The 16,242-nt window shown below is 41.2% G+C and overlaps 1 protein-coding gene across 3 annotated transcripts in view; it reads right to left on the bottom strand.

The window, feature by feature from the left end:
- PDHX (pyruvate dehydrogenase complex component X) overlaps positions 1 to 16,242 on the bottom strand; it is a 127,212-nt gene that overhangs the window by 69,945 nt on the left and 41,025 nt on the right. For all 3 annotated transcript variants that reach the window (XM_065592689.1, XM_065592688.1, XM_065592690.1), the window contains 2 exons: positions 9,577 to 9,794; positions 4,729 to 4,827 (listed from right to left, as the gene is read on the bottom strand). In XM_065592689.1, coding sequence (XP_065448761.1) covers positions 4,729 to 4,827; positions 9,577 to 9,794 — 317 coding nt within the window. The remainder of the gene's footprint in view (positions 1 to 4,728; positions 4,828 to 9,576; positions 9,795 to 16,242) is intronic.

Below are 16,242 nucleotides of genomic sequence, written 5' to 3'. Positions count from 1 at the left end.
AGTTATACATTGTGTATTGCTACTTAGTAAAAATTGTGATATAAGTTTAAAATGACTTGCATCCTGAGATTTATATTGAAATGCAAATTTTAAGGATAAAAAAGTTACAAATACTTTGTACTTGTATGGTGTCTTAACATAGGCCTCAAAGCATTTTACAATGCAAACAATAATTGATCTACATAGAACTGTAAATAAAGTCTTCACTTTAAAGATTGGGAAACTGATACACAGAGACACAAAGTGAGAGCCAGTGAAAACTGAAACCAGCACTCCATATGGAGGAAACACTACCATGTGAGTTCAGTCCCTGCTTAAGGTAATATTTGTTTCCAGTTGTTATCCAAAGGAAGAGCGTCTTCTGTACTTTTACTGGAGGTAGGCAATGGTCTCTTCCAATGCCACTGGAGAGGAAGGGTATCTGGGTTGCATTTTGAGAGAGGTGAGGACAGGAAGCTGAAATGAGAAGGCTTAATACTGCTGTAAGACTACTTCTGTGCTAACAGTAGGTAGAGCTGCTAACTTGAAATTGTTACAACTATAGTCACAGCTTTAAGACAAAAAATACATTAAGATGCCTAAATATGTTTGACCAAAAGCTATAGAAAAAGATCTTTAGCACATTAATATTCAACTGCAAGGCAGACCCTCATAGCACACAAACATTATTAGTGTGTTAGCTGGTTCAGAAATTATATCATATAATTTAGTTGCGCTGAAAGTTGTATATTTCTTACTGCCATCTTCAGATTCCAATAGAAACAAGCTGTAGATAAATTACTACACCAAAATATGTTCAAAGAACTAAGGCCAAGAGTTGAATGGTTTAATCTACTAGGCTGTCTTCTCTAAACATAGGAACTCGAGAACTGATGGCCCATCTCTCACATGTTTGGAATTATCAAGCTAGTCCCAATTTGACAGTTATCTATCTCACTAAAACACCATGTAAATTGTCATGTTCTGAGAGATCTCAGGATCGGAACAGTATGGATGTGGCATGTGAAGACCGATGTACTGGTCAAGCTATGTGGAGAAATGTATACAGCAACTAACTGGAACTAGGCGGAGTATTTAGCAGGTCCCAGAAGACAAGGGGATGAAAAACGTGAACAAGTTACAATGTGCAGAAATTAGAGAAAATGCAGGCAAACATTGTCCACAGTATTAATTTCTTTCCCTCATTTTCTTTTTTTAAAGAAATACTATAAATTAAGAATTACAAACTAGCCATTAAGAACTGAAGTGGATGATGCATTTGCTAAACAGACTGACAAAAAGAATTTAAATATGGAGACATATTCTTTTCCTCCTTTTTTGCACCATTTAAAAATGGGTAGAGTGAGAAAGAAATCTCATTTAAATGTAATATTTGTGTTAATTTTATGAGCACCATGAATTTACAGGGCAGGCATGTGGCTTTGGCCCTTCCAAAAGGCAATACCCCTTGTATCCTACACTTTCTTCCATCATCATCCAGTCTTTTTTCTTTAGAGCTTCCTCTATATTTACTTGATATTTTCAGTGTCTGTACAACTGAATCATGTCTTCATTTTCACAAGTGCCATGCCTTTCTATTTATTGCACAAGGCAATTACTCATCCAGGAAGCATACTAGCCAGCTTTCCAAACAATCTATATTCTTCCTTGAACAAAAGTATTGGATCCCAGTCAATACTTGATTTACTGCATAGCTTGTCAAAGCAAAAACATGGGTGCTAATCTCAGCTTGTCAGGTGTCGTCTTCTATGCCATTAAAAGAGTGAGCATCAAGACTGCATTATAGTCAGAATCGGATTCAATAAGGTAAGCTTAGCAGCCATTACCCATACTCATTCCATTGTTGAATGGGGGTTGTACAATTTTAGACTGGCGCCTATACAAGACATAGCCCCAAATATTGAGACTGTCCCTCTAAAATCGGGACATCTGGTCACCCTACTTACGTTGTAAATTGCATATTATTTTTGGGATATCAAGTTGGCGGAAACAAACAAAACCTCACTTAATGTCCACCTCTGTTCCTGGTTTTACATGTCTCTGATTCTTGTACTTTGGTGGCCAACACTGAATATCCATGACCAGCAAGCAACCTATTTGCTTTTAAATACATCCAAGTGAGCTGTGTTGTAGTGCTCTACCTCCATGATTATTTACCTATTATCCTACTTGATAAAGAGGCCTGAATTGTTTAGCTGTGCAGCACAGCGTGTATTTTGCTGAGTTTCATGCAAACATGCAATATTTCATCCAAACAGAGAGTACCTGTCTACAGATATCTGCAAACTTTTCTTTTCAGACAGTATCAAACAGAGGGGGTCTATAGGTACTTACAACACTTCTCCATTTTAAAATAATGGTTAAAACAGCAGGATATATCTTTAAAAATGATATTTCCGAGTCAACTTCTTTGAACAGATGAAACACAAGTTTTGAGAGACACATTTTTGTAGCTGTAATAATTACCTTCCTAGCAGAATCTGTGGTACATTTCCATGACAACTAGGGGATGTTAATTAGATAGCTCAGAATCCCAGAGGGTTCCCACCTGCCGTGGACTAGTTACACACCATAATTTACAGTTGCACTTATATAATTAAAAAGCTTTCTGATAATGTGCTGCTATTACAAATGATACCCCCTCGATCCAGCTCACTATTTAATCCAAACCAGGCCACAGTCTGTAGGAAACAAAGGTTAAGAAAGGAAACACTTTCATAGTTTCTTGTTTTGTTACTGTGTTCAACTCAAGCCTAACAAACCTGGTCATCTTTGATATACGGTTTCAACCATACAAAGCCAGCATGTTACAGCAGCTCAACAGGTGTGTGAAGAATACGAGTGGGAGTCTGCCTAGAGAGGGAGTGGTTTTATCCAGGACAAAATCTGTTTCCAGAAGGAAACCCTTTCCACACAACCTTACTAGAACACACATGCAGATTTGAGGGGCATCATTTCAAGGTCAGGAATCCCTGATCCATAATGCTAACAAATGAGCACCCAATTCCAAAGGCTGCTGGGTGCCTTGACTGAAACCACATCTTAATGGAGAGTATAGTGCATCCAAGGCATATAAGGAGCACATTAAACCATCCCAGAATCCTCAACATTCACAACAGAATTAAAGACAGGCTAAAAACAGAGATGGTTGTGAAAGAGAATTCCAGACCTCGACCTCTTTAAACTTTGAGGAATTTCAGAACTAAGTTCCATGTCTTTAGCCTACCTGTACTAAAATGGAAGCAAATCAGACCCTAGACTCCACAGATGAATTCTTGTGTCTGCTGGGGTCAGCAGTGCAGCCAATTACTTCATTTTATCATTCATTTATTGTGTGATGTTAGAATTAGATCATATGCTATGTCATATATAATCATTGTAGGCTAAACAGATTTAAATTGTAGGATTATAGAAGTATAAAATTGATAAGTATTTAGAAGTGATAATTATGTATTAGGTATCTAAGTAAGTAGGGCTGAAAAGCAAGGGCTACAGGCTGAGGCCTGTAAGATGTCAGCTTAGCCATAGGCTTAAGAAATGCTTGACATAAGTAAGTGACCAAAGAATGACCCTATGCCACAAAATTATGGGAATAGATGTGCGAATGGGTGGTACTGCAAAAAATTAAGATTAAGATTAATTTTTGATTACAAGATACCAGGTAGTCACATTTTTCTAACACATGCCCTAACTGCAGGGTGCACCATGTGCGTAAATGCTAATAAGAATAAAAGGAACTACAACCTATGAAAAACGAGGTACCCCAATATTCTTGGGAGACAATACAAATAAGGAAAAACAGGGTAGACAGCTTCACGCACATGCACAGAGTGTTAGGTTAGTCAGAATCACAAGATAAAAGAGGGCTCCCAGATTGGATAAAATGAGTTCCGTATAGGAAAACTTCAGCAGGAACCAACCCTGATGATCAATTGACAAGGCATCCATCAGACCCCAAGAATATCATTGAGGATGTGAGTATGACTATATTTGTAACTTGTGCATAGGTCTTTATAGAATTTCTCTATGCATGGGTAATCATAATTTTAATTGTAACTTTAATAAAACTTGTAAATAAGACTAGACCTTGTACTTGTAAATGTATGTGTAGTCACTGTCCTTGGTCTTTATGTTACTAGAGACTCTAAATCTGAAGCAAATAGCAGAGGTGACTTTCACTGTGTTGAACTTGAAACTGTAGCCACCAGAGCCGAACCCACGGTGATGCAATACAAACTTACTAAATTCACTTTAAATAAAATACAAGGCTACAGCAGTGACCCATGTGCGGGAAAGCAGGGGCTCAGATTCCCCATAAAACAAGGGAAGGGTGGCCTCTGCTGCTTCTTCTGACACTTTATTGCCTCTGTGCATGTGGGGGAGCTGTCCCAATGAAACCCCTGTGCCAGCTGACAGCACAGTTTGGGAGCTGTCAATCATTCTAGTAGTGGGCTAAGGGGAATAAGAGGGCTGCACTATCTCTCCCAACTGTCACATGGCTGGACAGTCCCTGTCCCAGAGATCATACAAAGAAAAATACAAACTTCTTACAATGTCACCCAACCCAGCCTCCCACATCCTCTGTTGGTCATCCAAACAATCAATTCCCCCAAGGAAAAGGTTGAGAGAACAAGTGGGTCTTGTATGCTTGTATGCATGGAATTCGGGCTAGGCTGAAAAAGGAAATGAATAAAATATTTGGATTAATTATAGCAGGCTTATACATACTCTTTAGTGAGGATTCCTCGAGGCCCAGTGGGAGTAATACTGCTTGGGTCAAGTCCATGTGTCTCTAGAATGTAGCGGGCAGCAGGACTTAAGCGAATCCTGAAGTTAAAAAAGAAAACCACCTAAATAATAGGGTTAGGTCAGGGGAGGAAACCTATGGCACATGTGCCGAAGGCAGCACACGAGCTGATTTTCAGTGGCACTCACACTGCCTAGGGCTTGGCCACCAGTCCGGGGGATTCTGCATTTTAATTTAATTTTAAATGAAGCTGCTTAAACATTTTAAAAACCTTATTTACTTTACATACAACAATAGTTTAGTTATATATTATAGACTTATAGAAAGAGACCTTCTAAAAACGTTAAAATGTATTACTGGCACGCAAAACCTTAAATTAGAGTGAATAAATGAAGACTCGGCACACCACCTCTGAAAGATTGCCAACCCCTGGGTTAGGTGAATGAATTTCACACTCAAAATGTCAGAAGGTTCTGGATACCACGTGCTATGGTCCAGAGCCTTAGCTCCAGCTGTGGGGAATGCAGTGCAAGTCAGTGGGTTTCTGTGCAAAAGTAGCATAAAGTTTACCTTTGTACTCCCTTGATCCCAGGGCTGCAATGTGAAGGGTTGGCTCTACTATACCAGAGTATCAGAGCCCTAAGGTTACACTACAGCTACTAGTGACCCCAAGGAGCTGAAACAACAGCTGGGCATCATCCCAACATCTGGGGTCCCAGCCATCTACCTTATGCTACCAGCAAAGAATGGGGTGACATAGAAGCCTCAACACCATTGGAGGATCCCCATATAAACAGGTGATCACCACAGAGCCAGATATATCAGCTGCATAGATCATCTCTTGGCAAGGTAGTATAAAGGAGCCTTGCTGCATCTGAGGAGCTGGCCCTGTATGCTTACTGTCTCACAAGGTATCTCTGCATCTGCGGCTGGCCCTGTGCCAACGGACTCGGGCTCGCAGGGCTTGGACTACAGGCTGTTTAATTGCAGTGTAGACGTCCAGGCTCTGGCAGAAGCACGACCCTACCACCTTGCAAGGTCCTAGAGCCTGGGCTCCAGCCCGAGCCCAGAAGTCTACACCGCAATTAAACAGCCCGTAGCCCGAGCTTGCTGGCACAGGCCAGCCAGAGTTTTAATGGCAGTGTATACATACTTACACAAGCTTGCTCTTCTTTAATAGCAGGTGAGGTAGTGACAATTGCATCATTAGTTCTGTCTAATTTCAATTATAACAATCTTTATACTTAACATCTTTAATTTTTGCTTTTATACTTAAGTTTACTGGACAAACTTCTAGAAGTACAACAGATCATCTGGACTGAGAAATACGGAATTTATGCAGATAATTCTAATCTCATTTTCAGCTTTACAAGTTCAATGCAGTTTCTTCCCACTCTCAAACATCATAAACTTGTATCTGTGTCATCTCAACCCATGCAGGATATGCTTTGCAGTACCTTTCCAGAGACAGAGTTAAGCACATCATCTACAGCACGTAACACTGATTTCCACTGCTATACAGAAACTACAAAGGCTACATCATAACCCAATTCTGCATTTTAATTGAAAGGTATATTGGAGAAAAGTTCCAGAGCATTCATTTTATCTTAAGATAATTTATATGACATAAGAATATAGTGAACTCAGGCAAAACTTTAAAATTCTTAGATACGAAAGTTAATTTAGCAAAAATAACAGAGCAACATTAGTACTTGAGATCAGATTTTATTTCTCCAAATTCTTGAAAGAATGCCTTGAACAGATAAACAGAAGAGCTGGTAGGAGCGGAGCCCTTTGAACAACACAAGAATTCCAAGTGCGGTAATACCAGCTTGACAAGGAATGTAAATCATTAAAGACGTTAATTTGATTTTAAATTAGTTGTCACACATTTGTGATTAGGAGCGTCACTGAATCAGTTTCTGTTCTAACATTCTCAGATGTCAAAGCACTTGATTTAACCCTTGTTAGTGCTCTAATCACTCTTCTACTATAGCAAGCATGCTGTTAGAAGCCTCAGTTAGTGTCTTCCAAAGGTCTTCCCTACTTGCATTAGGACAGCCTGAATGCTAATAGCAAAATTAAACAAACAAATTGGACAGATAGTTAGGCAAGAAGCTAAAAAATTAATTGAATTGTATAGTGGTCAACACTCATAGAACCATAGAAATTGTAGGACTGGAAGGGACCTCAAGAAGTCATTAAGTCCAGACACCTGCGCTAATCCAGGACCAAATCTACCTACACCATCACTGACAGGTGTTTGCCTAACCTGTTCTTAAAAAACCTCCAATGAAAGGTATTCCACAATCTCCCTTGGAAGCCTATTCCAGATCTTACTTTTTAGGTTAGATATTTTGCCCAATATCTAACCTAAATTTCCCCTTCTGCAGATTACTTCTTGTCCTGCTTTCAGTGGACATGGAGAACAATTGGACTTCTTTGCAACACATTTGAAGACTTATCAGATTCCCACCCACTCTTCTTTCCTCAAGACAAAAAAAAAAAAAAAAAAATTGGGCATGTTCAAACTTTCCTTGGAAGTCAGGATTTTCCTAAACCTTTTTTTTGCCCTCCTGTTGACTCTCTCCAATTTGTCCACATCTTTCCTAAAGCGTGGCACCCAGAATTGGACACAGTACTCCAGATGAGGCCTCACCAGTACCAAGTAGAATGGGACAACTACCTCCTGTGTCTTACATAAGACACTCTTGTTAACACACGACAGAATGATATTAACCCTGTTTATAACGGCCTCAGTTTGTTGGGTCATAGTCCTTTGGTCATCTTGTTCATTTCAAACAAATTCTCCAATTTGTCAAGGTCATTTTGAAAACTAATCCTGTCCTTTATAGGCTGCTGATACTTAACTCCTGTTTTTGGCAAACTTACTCATAAATTCATAGATTACAAAACCAGAAGGGACCACTGTGATCATCTAGTCCAGCAGTTCTCAAACTATGGGTCCGGACCCCGAAGTGGGTCGAGACCCCGTTTTAATGGGGTCGCCAGAGCTGGTGTTAGAGTTGCTGTGGCCAAAGTCGAAGCCCAAGCCCCACCACCCTGGGCGGTGGGGCTCAGGCTTCAGCTTTAGGGTGACCAGACAGCAAATGTGAAAAATCGGGACGGGGGTGGAGGGGGTAATAGGAGCCTATATAAGAAAAAGACCCAAAAATTGGGACTGTCCCTATAAAATCGGGACATCTGGTCACTCTATTCAGCTTCAACCCTGGGTGGCGGAGCTCAGGTTACAAGTCCCCGACCTGGGACTGAAGCCCTTGGGTTTTGGCTTTAGCCCGCCCGTCCCATCTACCCACCTGGGGCAGCGGGGCTCAGGCTTCGACTTTGGCCCCTTACCATCTGGGGCGACTGGTCTTGGGCAAGCTCAGGCTTCGTTACCACCTCCTGGGGTCATGTAGTAATTTTTGTTGTCAGAAGGGTGTCATGGTGCAATGAAGTTTGAGAACCCCTGATCTAGTCATTCCTGTTGTATAACACAGGCAATAGAACTTTCCCAAAATAATTCCTAGAGCAAACCTTTTAGAAAAAAAAATCCAATATTGACTGAAAAATTGTCAGTGATGGAGAATCCACCATGATCCTTAGCAGATTGTTCCAGTGGTTAATTGTTTTCACTCTTAAAAATGTACATCTTATTTCCAAGCTGAATTTGTCTAGCTTCAACTTCCAGCCACTGGATCATGCTACATTGAAAAGCCCATTATTAAATATTTGTTCCCCATGTAGGTACTGTGATCAAGTCTCCCCTGAACCTTCTCTTTGCTATGCTAAATAAATTGTGCTCCTAGAGTCTATCACTATATGGCATGTTTTCTAATCCCTTAATCATTCTCATGGCTCTTTTCTGAACCCTCTCCAAATTATCATCATCCTTCTTGAATTGTGGATACCAGAACTGAACACAGTATTCCAGCAGTGGTCACACCAGTACCAAATATAGAGGTAAAATAACCTCTCTGCTCTTACTCAAGACTCCCCTATTTACGTATCCAGGGATCACATTAGCCTTTTGGCCATAGCATCACACTGGAAACTCATGTGCAGCTGATTATCTACCATGACTCCACATCTTTTTCAGAATCACTGCTTTTCAGCAGAGTCCCTCATCATGTAAGTATGGCCTACATTCTTTGTTCCTAGATGTAGATTTACATTTAGCCATAATAAAAACATATATTATTTGCTTTTGCCCAGTTTACCAAGTGATCTAGATTGCTTTGTATCCTGTCCTCTTCATTATTTATTCCTCCCCAATTTTTGTGTTATCTGCAAAAAGTGATGAAGATGTTTTGACTGATTATTACCACGGTGTCCTTACAAATTTGTATAAGTTGTAATGAGAGGGCACACTTACGTTAACACTTTTGAACACTCCACACCTCTCTACTCAGAACCCCTTACATGACACTCTTATTCCAGTATAAGAGTAACTTTTTTCATTTTAGCTTAAAACTCTTCCTATGTGACATAAGCTAAACTGAAAAAAAGGAACTCTTATACAGAATAAGAGTGTCCACACAGGGAGTTATACTGGTATAACTATGTTGATTTAAATTCATGTCTTAGGTTATAGAAAACAAAAAAAACAACAAAATCTTCCTTTGTAGACAAGGCCTAAACAAACCAGGCAAATGTAAAGAATCTTTCAAACAATACTTTGATTTTAGCTACGGAGACAAAATTCATCCCTGGTGCAACTCCACTGATTTCACTGAAGTTACAAAAGGGACGAATTTGGCCCCACCTGTAGTGGCAATACCCTCAAGTCTCACACTGAAAGTGTTGTTCATGGGAATACAGAAACTCACGGTAGTTTTCCAAGCCCATGTTCCATTTTGGTAGAGGCTGAAGCTAAAATGCCTACTGGAGGGGGAGTAGGTGCAACTGCAGGCGGTGCCATCGGGGGTGCCAGACAAGATGGATCACCAGTATCAGCTGGTATTTCAACCTGCTTCCAGTCCTGTCCTTCTTCTACCAGCAAACCAATTAGTGTTCCCAGACGCACATTTTTACTTCCTTCTTCCATCTAAATTTAAAAGACAATGAGAACATTACATATAAGTAACACATAGTGCTATCTACTGTTTTTTAAAAAAAAAAAAGATCTAGAAGTTGCAGGCATACCACTGACGTATGAGTACATCAAGTTTTATTCTTATAACTAATAAAAGTCTAGGACCAATATTAAACAGTTGGTACTGGAAATCAGGGTGGGGTGTTAAGTTATGCCAAAACTTTACAGATGTGAGTGCGCCTCAAGTTAAATATCTAAATCCATTGAGTCAGTGGAAGCTGCAGGTGCTCAACACCTCTGAAAAAGAGGCCACTTTCTTTAGATGCCTAAATATAGATTCAGGTGCCTAAATTCAGGCCTCAGATTGGAAAATTTTGGTTTAAGTGTCCAAGACAATTTCTCAGCTTTGGGTAAGTCCATCATGTCTTGCTAACATTTTATTTAGTTTTTTCAGCTTATTTCATAGAATATCAGGGTTGGAAGGGACCTCAGGAGATCACCTAGTCCAACCCCCTGCTCAAAGCAGGACCAATCCCCAGACAGATTTTTGCCCCGATCCCTAGATGGCAGCCTCAAGGATTGAATTCACAACCCTGGGTTTAGCAGGCCAATGCTCAAACCACTGAGCTATCCTCCCCTCCCCCCACCCACCACCAAATTCACGTCCATCAAAAACGCATCACGGACTGTGAAATCTGATCTCCCTCGTGAAATCTCGTGCCTAGCTAGGGGCTCCTCCCCTCTGCAAGCCCCCGGCTGGGGATGGGGAGGGTCAGGACTTCCTCTTCCCTTATAGGGACTGCTCCCAGGACAGATCAGACACCTCCAGGAACTTGCCCTGGTTGCAGAAAGCTCCACAGTTCAAGCTGTCAACCCCCACCCTCTCACACACACACACACACACACGGGGAGGCTACAGCTCAAGCCGTCACCCCATGTGCATGGGCAGGAGACTGCCGGTAACCTCCCCCCCATACCCTGTGACCCTCATTTCTGTGCCGCTGCTGGCAGTGGTGCTGACTTAGAGCTGGGCACTCAGCCAGCAGCCTTCCTCTGTGGGCCCCTGCCAGCAGCAGGACAGAAGTAAGGGTAGCAATCCCACAACCCCACTACAATCACCTTGCAGCCCCCCCACCAACAGCTTTTTGGGTTGGGACCCCCACTGTTACGACACCCTGACATTTCAGATGTAAACATCTGAAAATGTGAAACTAATTTTAAAACACCCTGGCCATGCAATTGACCAAAATAAACCAATAATTTGGTAGGGTCCTACCCATCAGAGCCCCTGGAAGCTTGGACAACCAGCAAAAAGCAACAGTAAAGAAAACTGGGGGGGGGGGGGACGGGGACACCTCAACAGCAACTACAATTCCCCATCATTTATATTTGACAACGTTATTCTTTGCTTCCAATTCTAATGGCTGTTTTAATATTACTGAGGTTGTTGTGTCTGACCTGAAAAGTGACAGCAATTTTGTTGTTAGCGAGTAACCCCTATAAAATGCTCTGGGAACCATGTGAATGGAAATACTAGCAAATATGGTGTAATTAATCTGCTAAAACAGATCAGGTCCAGGGCATATTGCACAGAAAAATGCAAGGACAGACCCTGATCCCCATTATGAGGGATCTGTGCTGCTTACAAAAGTCAGCTTAACCAGTCAGTGAAGGATTCCTCCATCAATTAGTCTACAGCCATTGTAGCAGCTCCTACACCACCACAGAGATGCCCCGGAAAGCTTCCTATGTCCTGGCAATCCCCAGACATCAGAACTGTACCTTGTGATCACAGGCACCAGGTACAAGTCAGACTAGACAGGATGGTGGTGGGGGTTGTAAACCTCTTCCACAAAACCACTTTTGCCCACCTCCCTACCAATCAGTGTAGGAGCCACGATCTGGAAGCATTTTCCATGCTGATCTGCATTAATCACATTACCTTCCTTTAATTCTTTATTGCATTTTGCATCAAACATTCCATTCTCTAGCTGGGATCGATCTCAGGCTGACAGACCTGTAATTACCCTGATCGCCCCATTCACCCTTTTTAAAATTTGGCACATTAACTTTCCCTCAGACTTTTAGAATATCTCCAGCACTCCAAGGGTACGTCTACACTTACCGGAGGGTCCGGCGGCAGGCAATCGATGTTCTGGGATCGATTTATCGCATCTGGTTTAGACGCGATAAATCGATCCCAGATCGATCCCGGAAGTGCTCGCCGTCAACGCCGGTACTCCAGCTCGGCGAGAGGAGTACGCGGCATCGACGGGGGAGCCTCCCTGCCGCGTCTGGACCCGCGGTAAGTTCGGACTAAGGTACTTCGAATTCAGCTACGTTATTAACGTAGCTGAATTTGCGTACCTTAGTCCGAAGTGGGGGGTTAGTGGGGACCAGGCCCAAGACTCGTTGAAAAAAAATCAACATTAACAGTACAGCGAGCTTCTCAGGCAGGCAAGTTATCTGGTCCTGCTGATTTAAAAATGTCTAACTTTAGTAAATGTGTTTAACATCCACCAGAGATACTAGTGGAATAGAAAGAGTTATCACTACCATATGACGACACTATGTCATGTTTTTTCCCCAAATACAGAACAGAAGTGTTTCATAGAATCATAGGACTGGAAGGGATCTTGAGAGGTCATCTAAGTCCAGTCCCTTGCACTCAGGGCAGGACTAAGTATTATCTAGACCATCCCTGACAGGTGTTTGTCTAACCTGCTCTTAAAAATCTCCAATGATGGAGATTCCACAATCTCTCTAGGCAATTTACTCCAGTGTTTAACCATCTTGACAGTTAGGAAGTTTTTCCTAATGTCCAACCTAAACCTTCTTTGCTGCAATTTAAGCCCATTGCTTTTTGTCCTATCCTCAGAGGTTAAGAAAAAATTTTCTCCCTCCTCCTTGTAACAATCTTTTATGTACTTGAAAACTGTTACGTCCCGTCCCGCCCCTCAGTCTTCTCTTCTCCAATCTTCCCTCATAGATCATGTTTTCTAGACTTTTAATCATTTTTGTTGCTCTTCTCTGGACTTTCTCCAATTTGTTCACATCTTTCCTGAAATGTGGCACCCAGAACTGAACACAATACTCCAGTTGAGGCCTAATCAGCACAGAGTAGAGCAGAAGAATTACTGGTATTTCTCGTGTCTTGCTTATGTAACCCACACACCTTCTGGACTTACAACACTCCTGCTAAGACATCCCAGAAAGATGTTTAATGTGTTAAGCTAAATATGAGTCAGCAGTTTGTGTTCCACTATGACTCCCAGACCCCTTTCTGCAGTACTCTTTCCTAGGCAGTCATTTCCCATTTTATATGTTTGCAACTGATTGTTCCTTCCTAAGTAGAGTACTTTGCATTTGTCCTTATTGAATTTCATCCTATTTACTTCAGACCATTTCTCCAGTTTATCCAGATCATTTTGAATTATAATCCTATCCTCCAAAGCACTTGCAACCAACTTGGTATCATCTGCAAACTTTATAAGTGTACTCTCTATGCCATTATCTAAATCATTAATGAGATATTGAAGATATTGAACAGAACTGATCTCTGCAGGACCCCACTCGTTATGCCCTTCCAGCATGAGTGTGAACCACTGGGAACTACTCTCTGGGAACAGTTTTCCAACCAGTTATGCACCCACCTTTTAATAGCTCCATCTAGGTTATATTTCCCTAGTTTGTTTATGAGAAGGTCATGCGAGACAGTATCAAAAGCTTTATTAAAGATATACCATGACTTTTCAAAGATAATCGCTAATGGCTCAGATATCTCCTCAGTCAGCTCCTTGAGTATTCTAGGATGCATTTCATCAGGCCCTGGTGACTTAAAGACATCTAACTTGTCTAAGTAATTGGAATTTATTGAATACTTCTCCCTTTTCTGTATTATTACTGATAATTCCACCTATTCCATCTAGTAATAGACCAATATAACTGTCAGGATTCTTTTTGTTCCAAATATATTTTTCAAAAACTCCTTTTTACTATCCTTAACCCTCCTAGCCATAGATTTATCCATGTGTTCCTTATCAATTTTCTATAATTCCTAACTTGTGATTTATATTCATTATGATTAACTTCCTCTTTCTTCCTTTTGGGATTATATATTATTTTTTATAACTGCCTTCTCGTCACCTCTAAACCATTTTTTTAATACCAACACCATGTGGTTGTGCCTTTTTGGGCATCTAGTAAGATATTCTTAAATGACTTCCAGTTATTCACATTTTTCTGATTAAATTCTCTCTCCTAACTGATAATTAAGAATGGCCATACTGGGTCAGGCCAATGGATCCATCTAGCCCAGTATACGGTCTTCCGACAGCAGCCAACGCCAGGAACTTCAGAGGGAATGAACACAACTGGGCAATTATCAAGTGATCCATCCCCCGTCATCCAATCCCAGCTTCTGGCAATCAGAGGCTAGGGACACCCAGGGCATGGGGTTGCATCCTTCACCATCTGGGCCAATAGCCATTGAGGGACCTATCCTCCATGAATTTATCTCGTTCTTTTTTTAACCTTTATACTTTTGGCCTTCACAAAACCCTGGCAACGAGTTCCACAAGTTGATTGTGCATTGTGTGAAGAGCTTCCTTTTGTTTGTTTTAAACCTGCTGCCTATTAATTTCATTGAGTGACCCTGGGTTGTTTTAAGCTTTGTGGAACTAGCCCTACTAAACCGGGGGGGGGGGGGGTGGGAGGAAGAGAGAGAGAATGAATATATTATGGTCACGACTTTATTCTGCTTGCATATTATGAATCTGATCAACTCACAATCACATGTGCCTAAGCCACCATTAATCTTAGTTCTGATCAGTTCCTCATTATCTTTTGGGGGAATTCTGTAATAGACCTTCTCCTGTGTTGGCTGCAACACTTTTTGAGTTAGGAAAAATTGTCATCTGTAACATTCAGAAATTCCAAGGATGTTTTAGTATTGGCAGCATGAGAACTCCAGTGTGTCTCACTCAAACTGAAGTCCCCAATGATAATGCAGCTTCTCTCCCCCCCCCCCCCCCCCACACAGATAGGTGCACAAGGAAACAGTCATCCTATTTCATAGTGTGATTTGGCGTTTGTAGCCAACACCAGCTAGTACCCAATCTGTGCTTTATCTATTAGGACATCAATCATTCAATATCATTTTCTTCCATGTTATCAGAAACAGGTAATGTCATTTTTGATATAGAGTGCCATTCTCCCTCCCCTTTTGCCTGCTTGATCCTTCCTAAATAGGTATAACCATTGATTTTATAATTCCAACCCACCAAGTTTCAGTAAAAATCCAAGCTAGAATATGAAAGTGGACACATGTGAGCAAGCCTATTGCAATATGTCATATGGACTTTACAGTTATTTCAGCCAGGTTTTCAAGGTAACAAGCATTACCAAGTCCAGTTTAACAAGATTGTTTAAGTGCACTAGGAGGATCCAAATATTGGAATTTAATTTAGTTACTCTTACCCCTGTATTACTTTCTGCATACTGGTTTTGTGTACTCTTTGCCCTTTTCCAGAAAGCCAGAGGTCAGCGGCTTAAGTGGATTTACAGTAGCATATTTTATTTAAGATTATCCTCTCACCCCTTAGAGATAGTCCCTCCAGGTCAAGGGAGGCACCTCAACAGGAGGAAATGGGGAGGTTGTCACTGCTGAGCATGTTCGGATACGAAGAATTTCACATTTACCCTACTGTCAGTCCAACTCCTTTCATGAACACTAAAATTTACATGAAGAGTATTTTAAAATGAAAAGAAAAATTAAGATCTACATCGACACTACTTCCTCTACTCCCCAAATACATTCTCCTCCATTAACACAATGAATATATTCAAAAAAGTTTCATTTGAGAAAAAAAACCCTACATGTCAATCAAGATGTGATGATATTTTATTATTATGACATGCATTTCTAAAGTATGTCACCCTAGTATCTGGGCATACATTATCAATGTAGATAGCAGAAGAAAAGATTCTGAAGTGAATTTAAACCAGGGGTTTCAAACACGCGGCGCGGAGCTCTTCCCTGCGCCCGCCAAGCCCCCCCGAGTTATTTTATGTGGCAACTAAGTTCCCTGCTCGCTGCTCCCCAATGCTTGGGGCTGGGTCTCTGCCCCGGCCCTGCCTGCCACCCCACGCGTCTCCCCCAGGCTCACTTGCTGCCCTTAAAGGATCAGCCACATACCCAGGTCCAATTAGATCTTAGATCTTACCCAAAATACACACTTATAGCCAATTCTTATTAACTAAGCTAAAATTTATTAAAAAAGAAAAGAGAGTGTTGGTTAAAAGATCAATATACATACAGACTTGAATTCAATTCTTGAGGTTCAGATACATAGCAGAGGTGAGCTTGTAGTTGCCAAAAGTCCTTTTAGATATAGTCCATAGGTTATAGTCCAATGTCCATATTCAGGGGGACTCCAGTCAGTGACTGGGGATCTCAATC

This window comes from Chrysemys picta, chromosome 4, assembly GCF_011386835.1.
Source record: "Chrysemys picta bellii isolate R12L10 chromosome 4, ASM1138683v2, whole genome shotgun sequence".
NCBI classification, from domain to species: Eukaryota; Metazoa; Chordata; order Testudines; family Emydidae; genus Chrysemys; species Chrysemys picta.
Note: the sequence above shows the minus strand (reverse complement) of the source record. Positions and strands in the feature narration are given on the sequence as shown.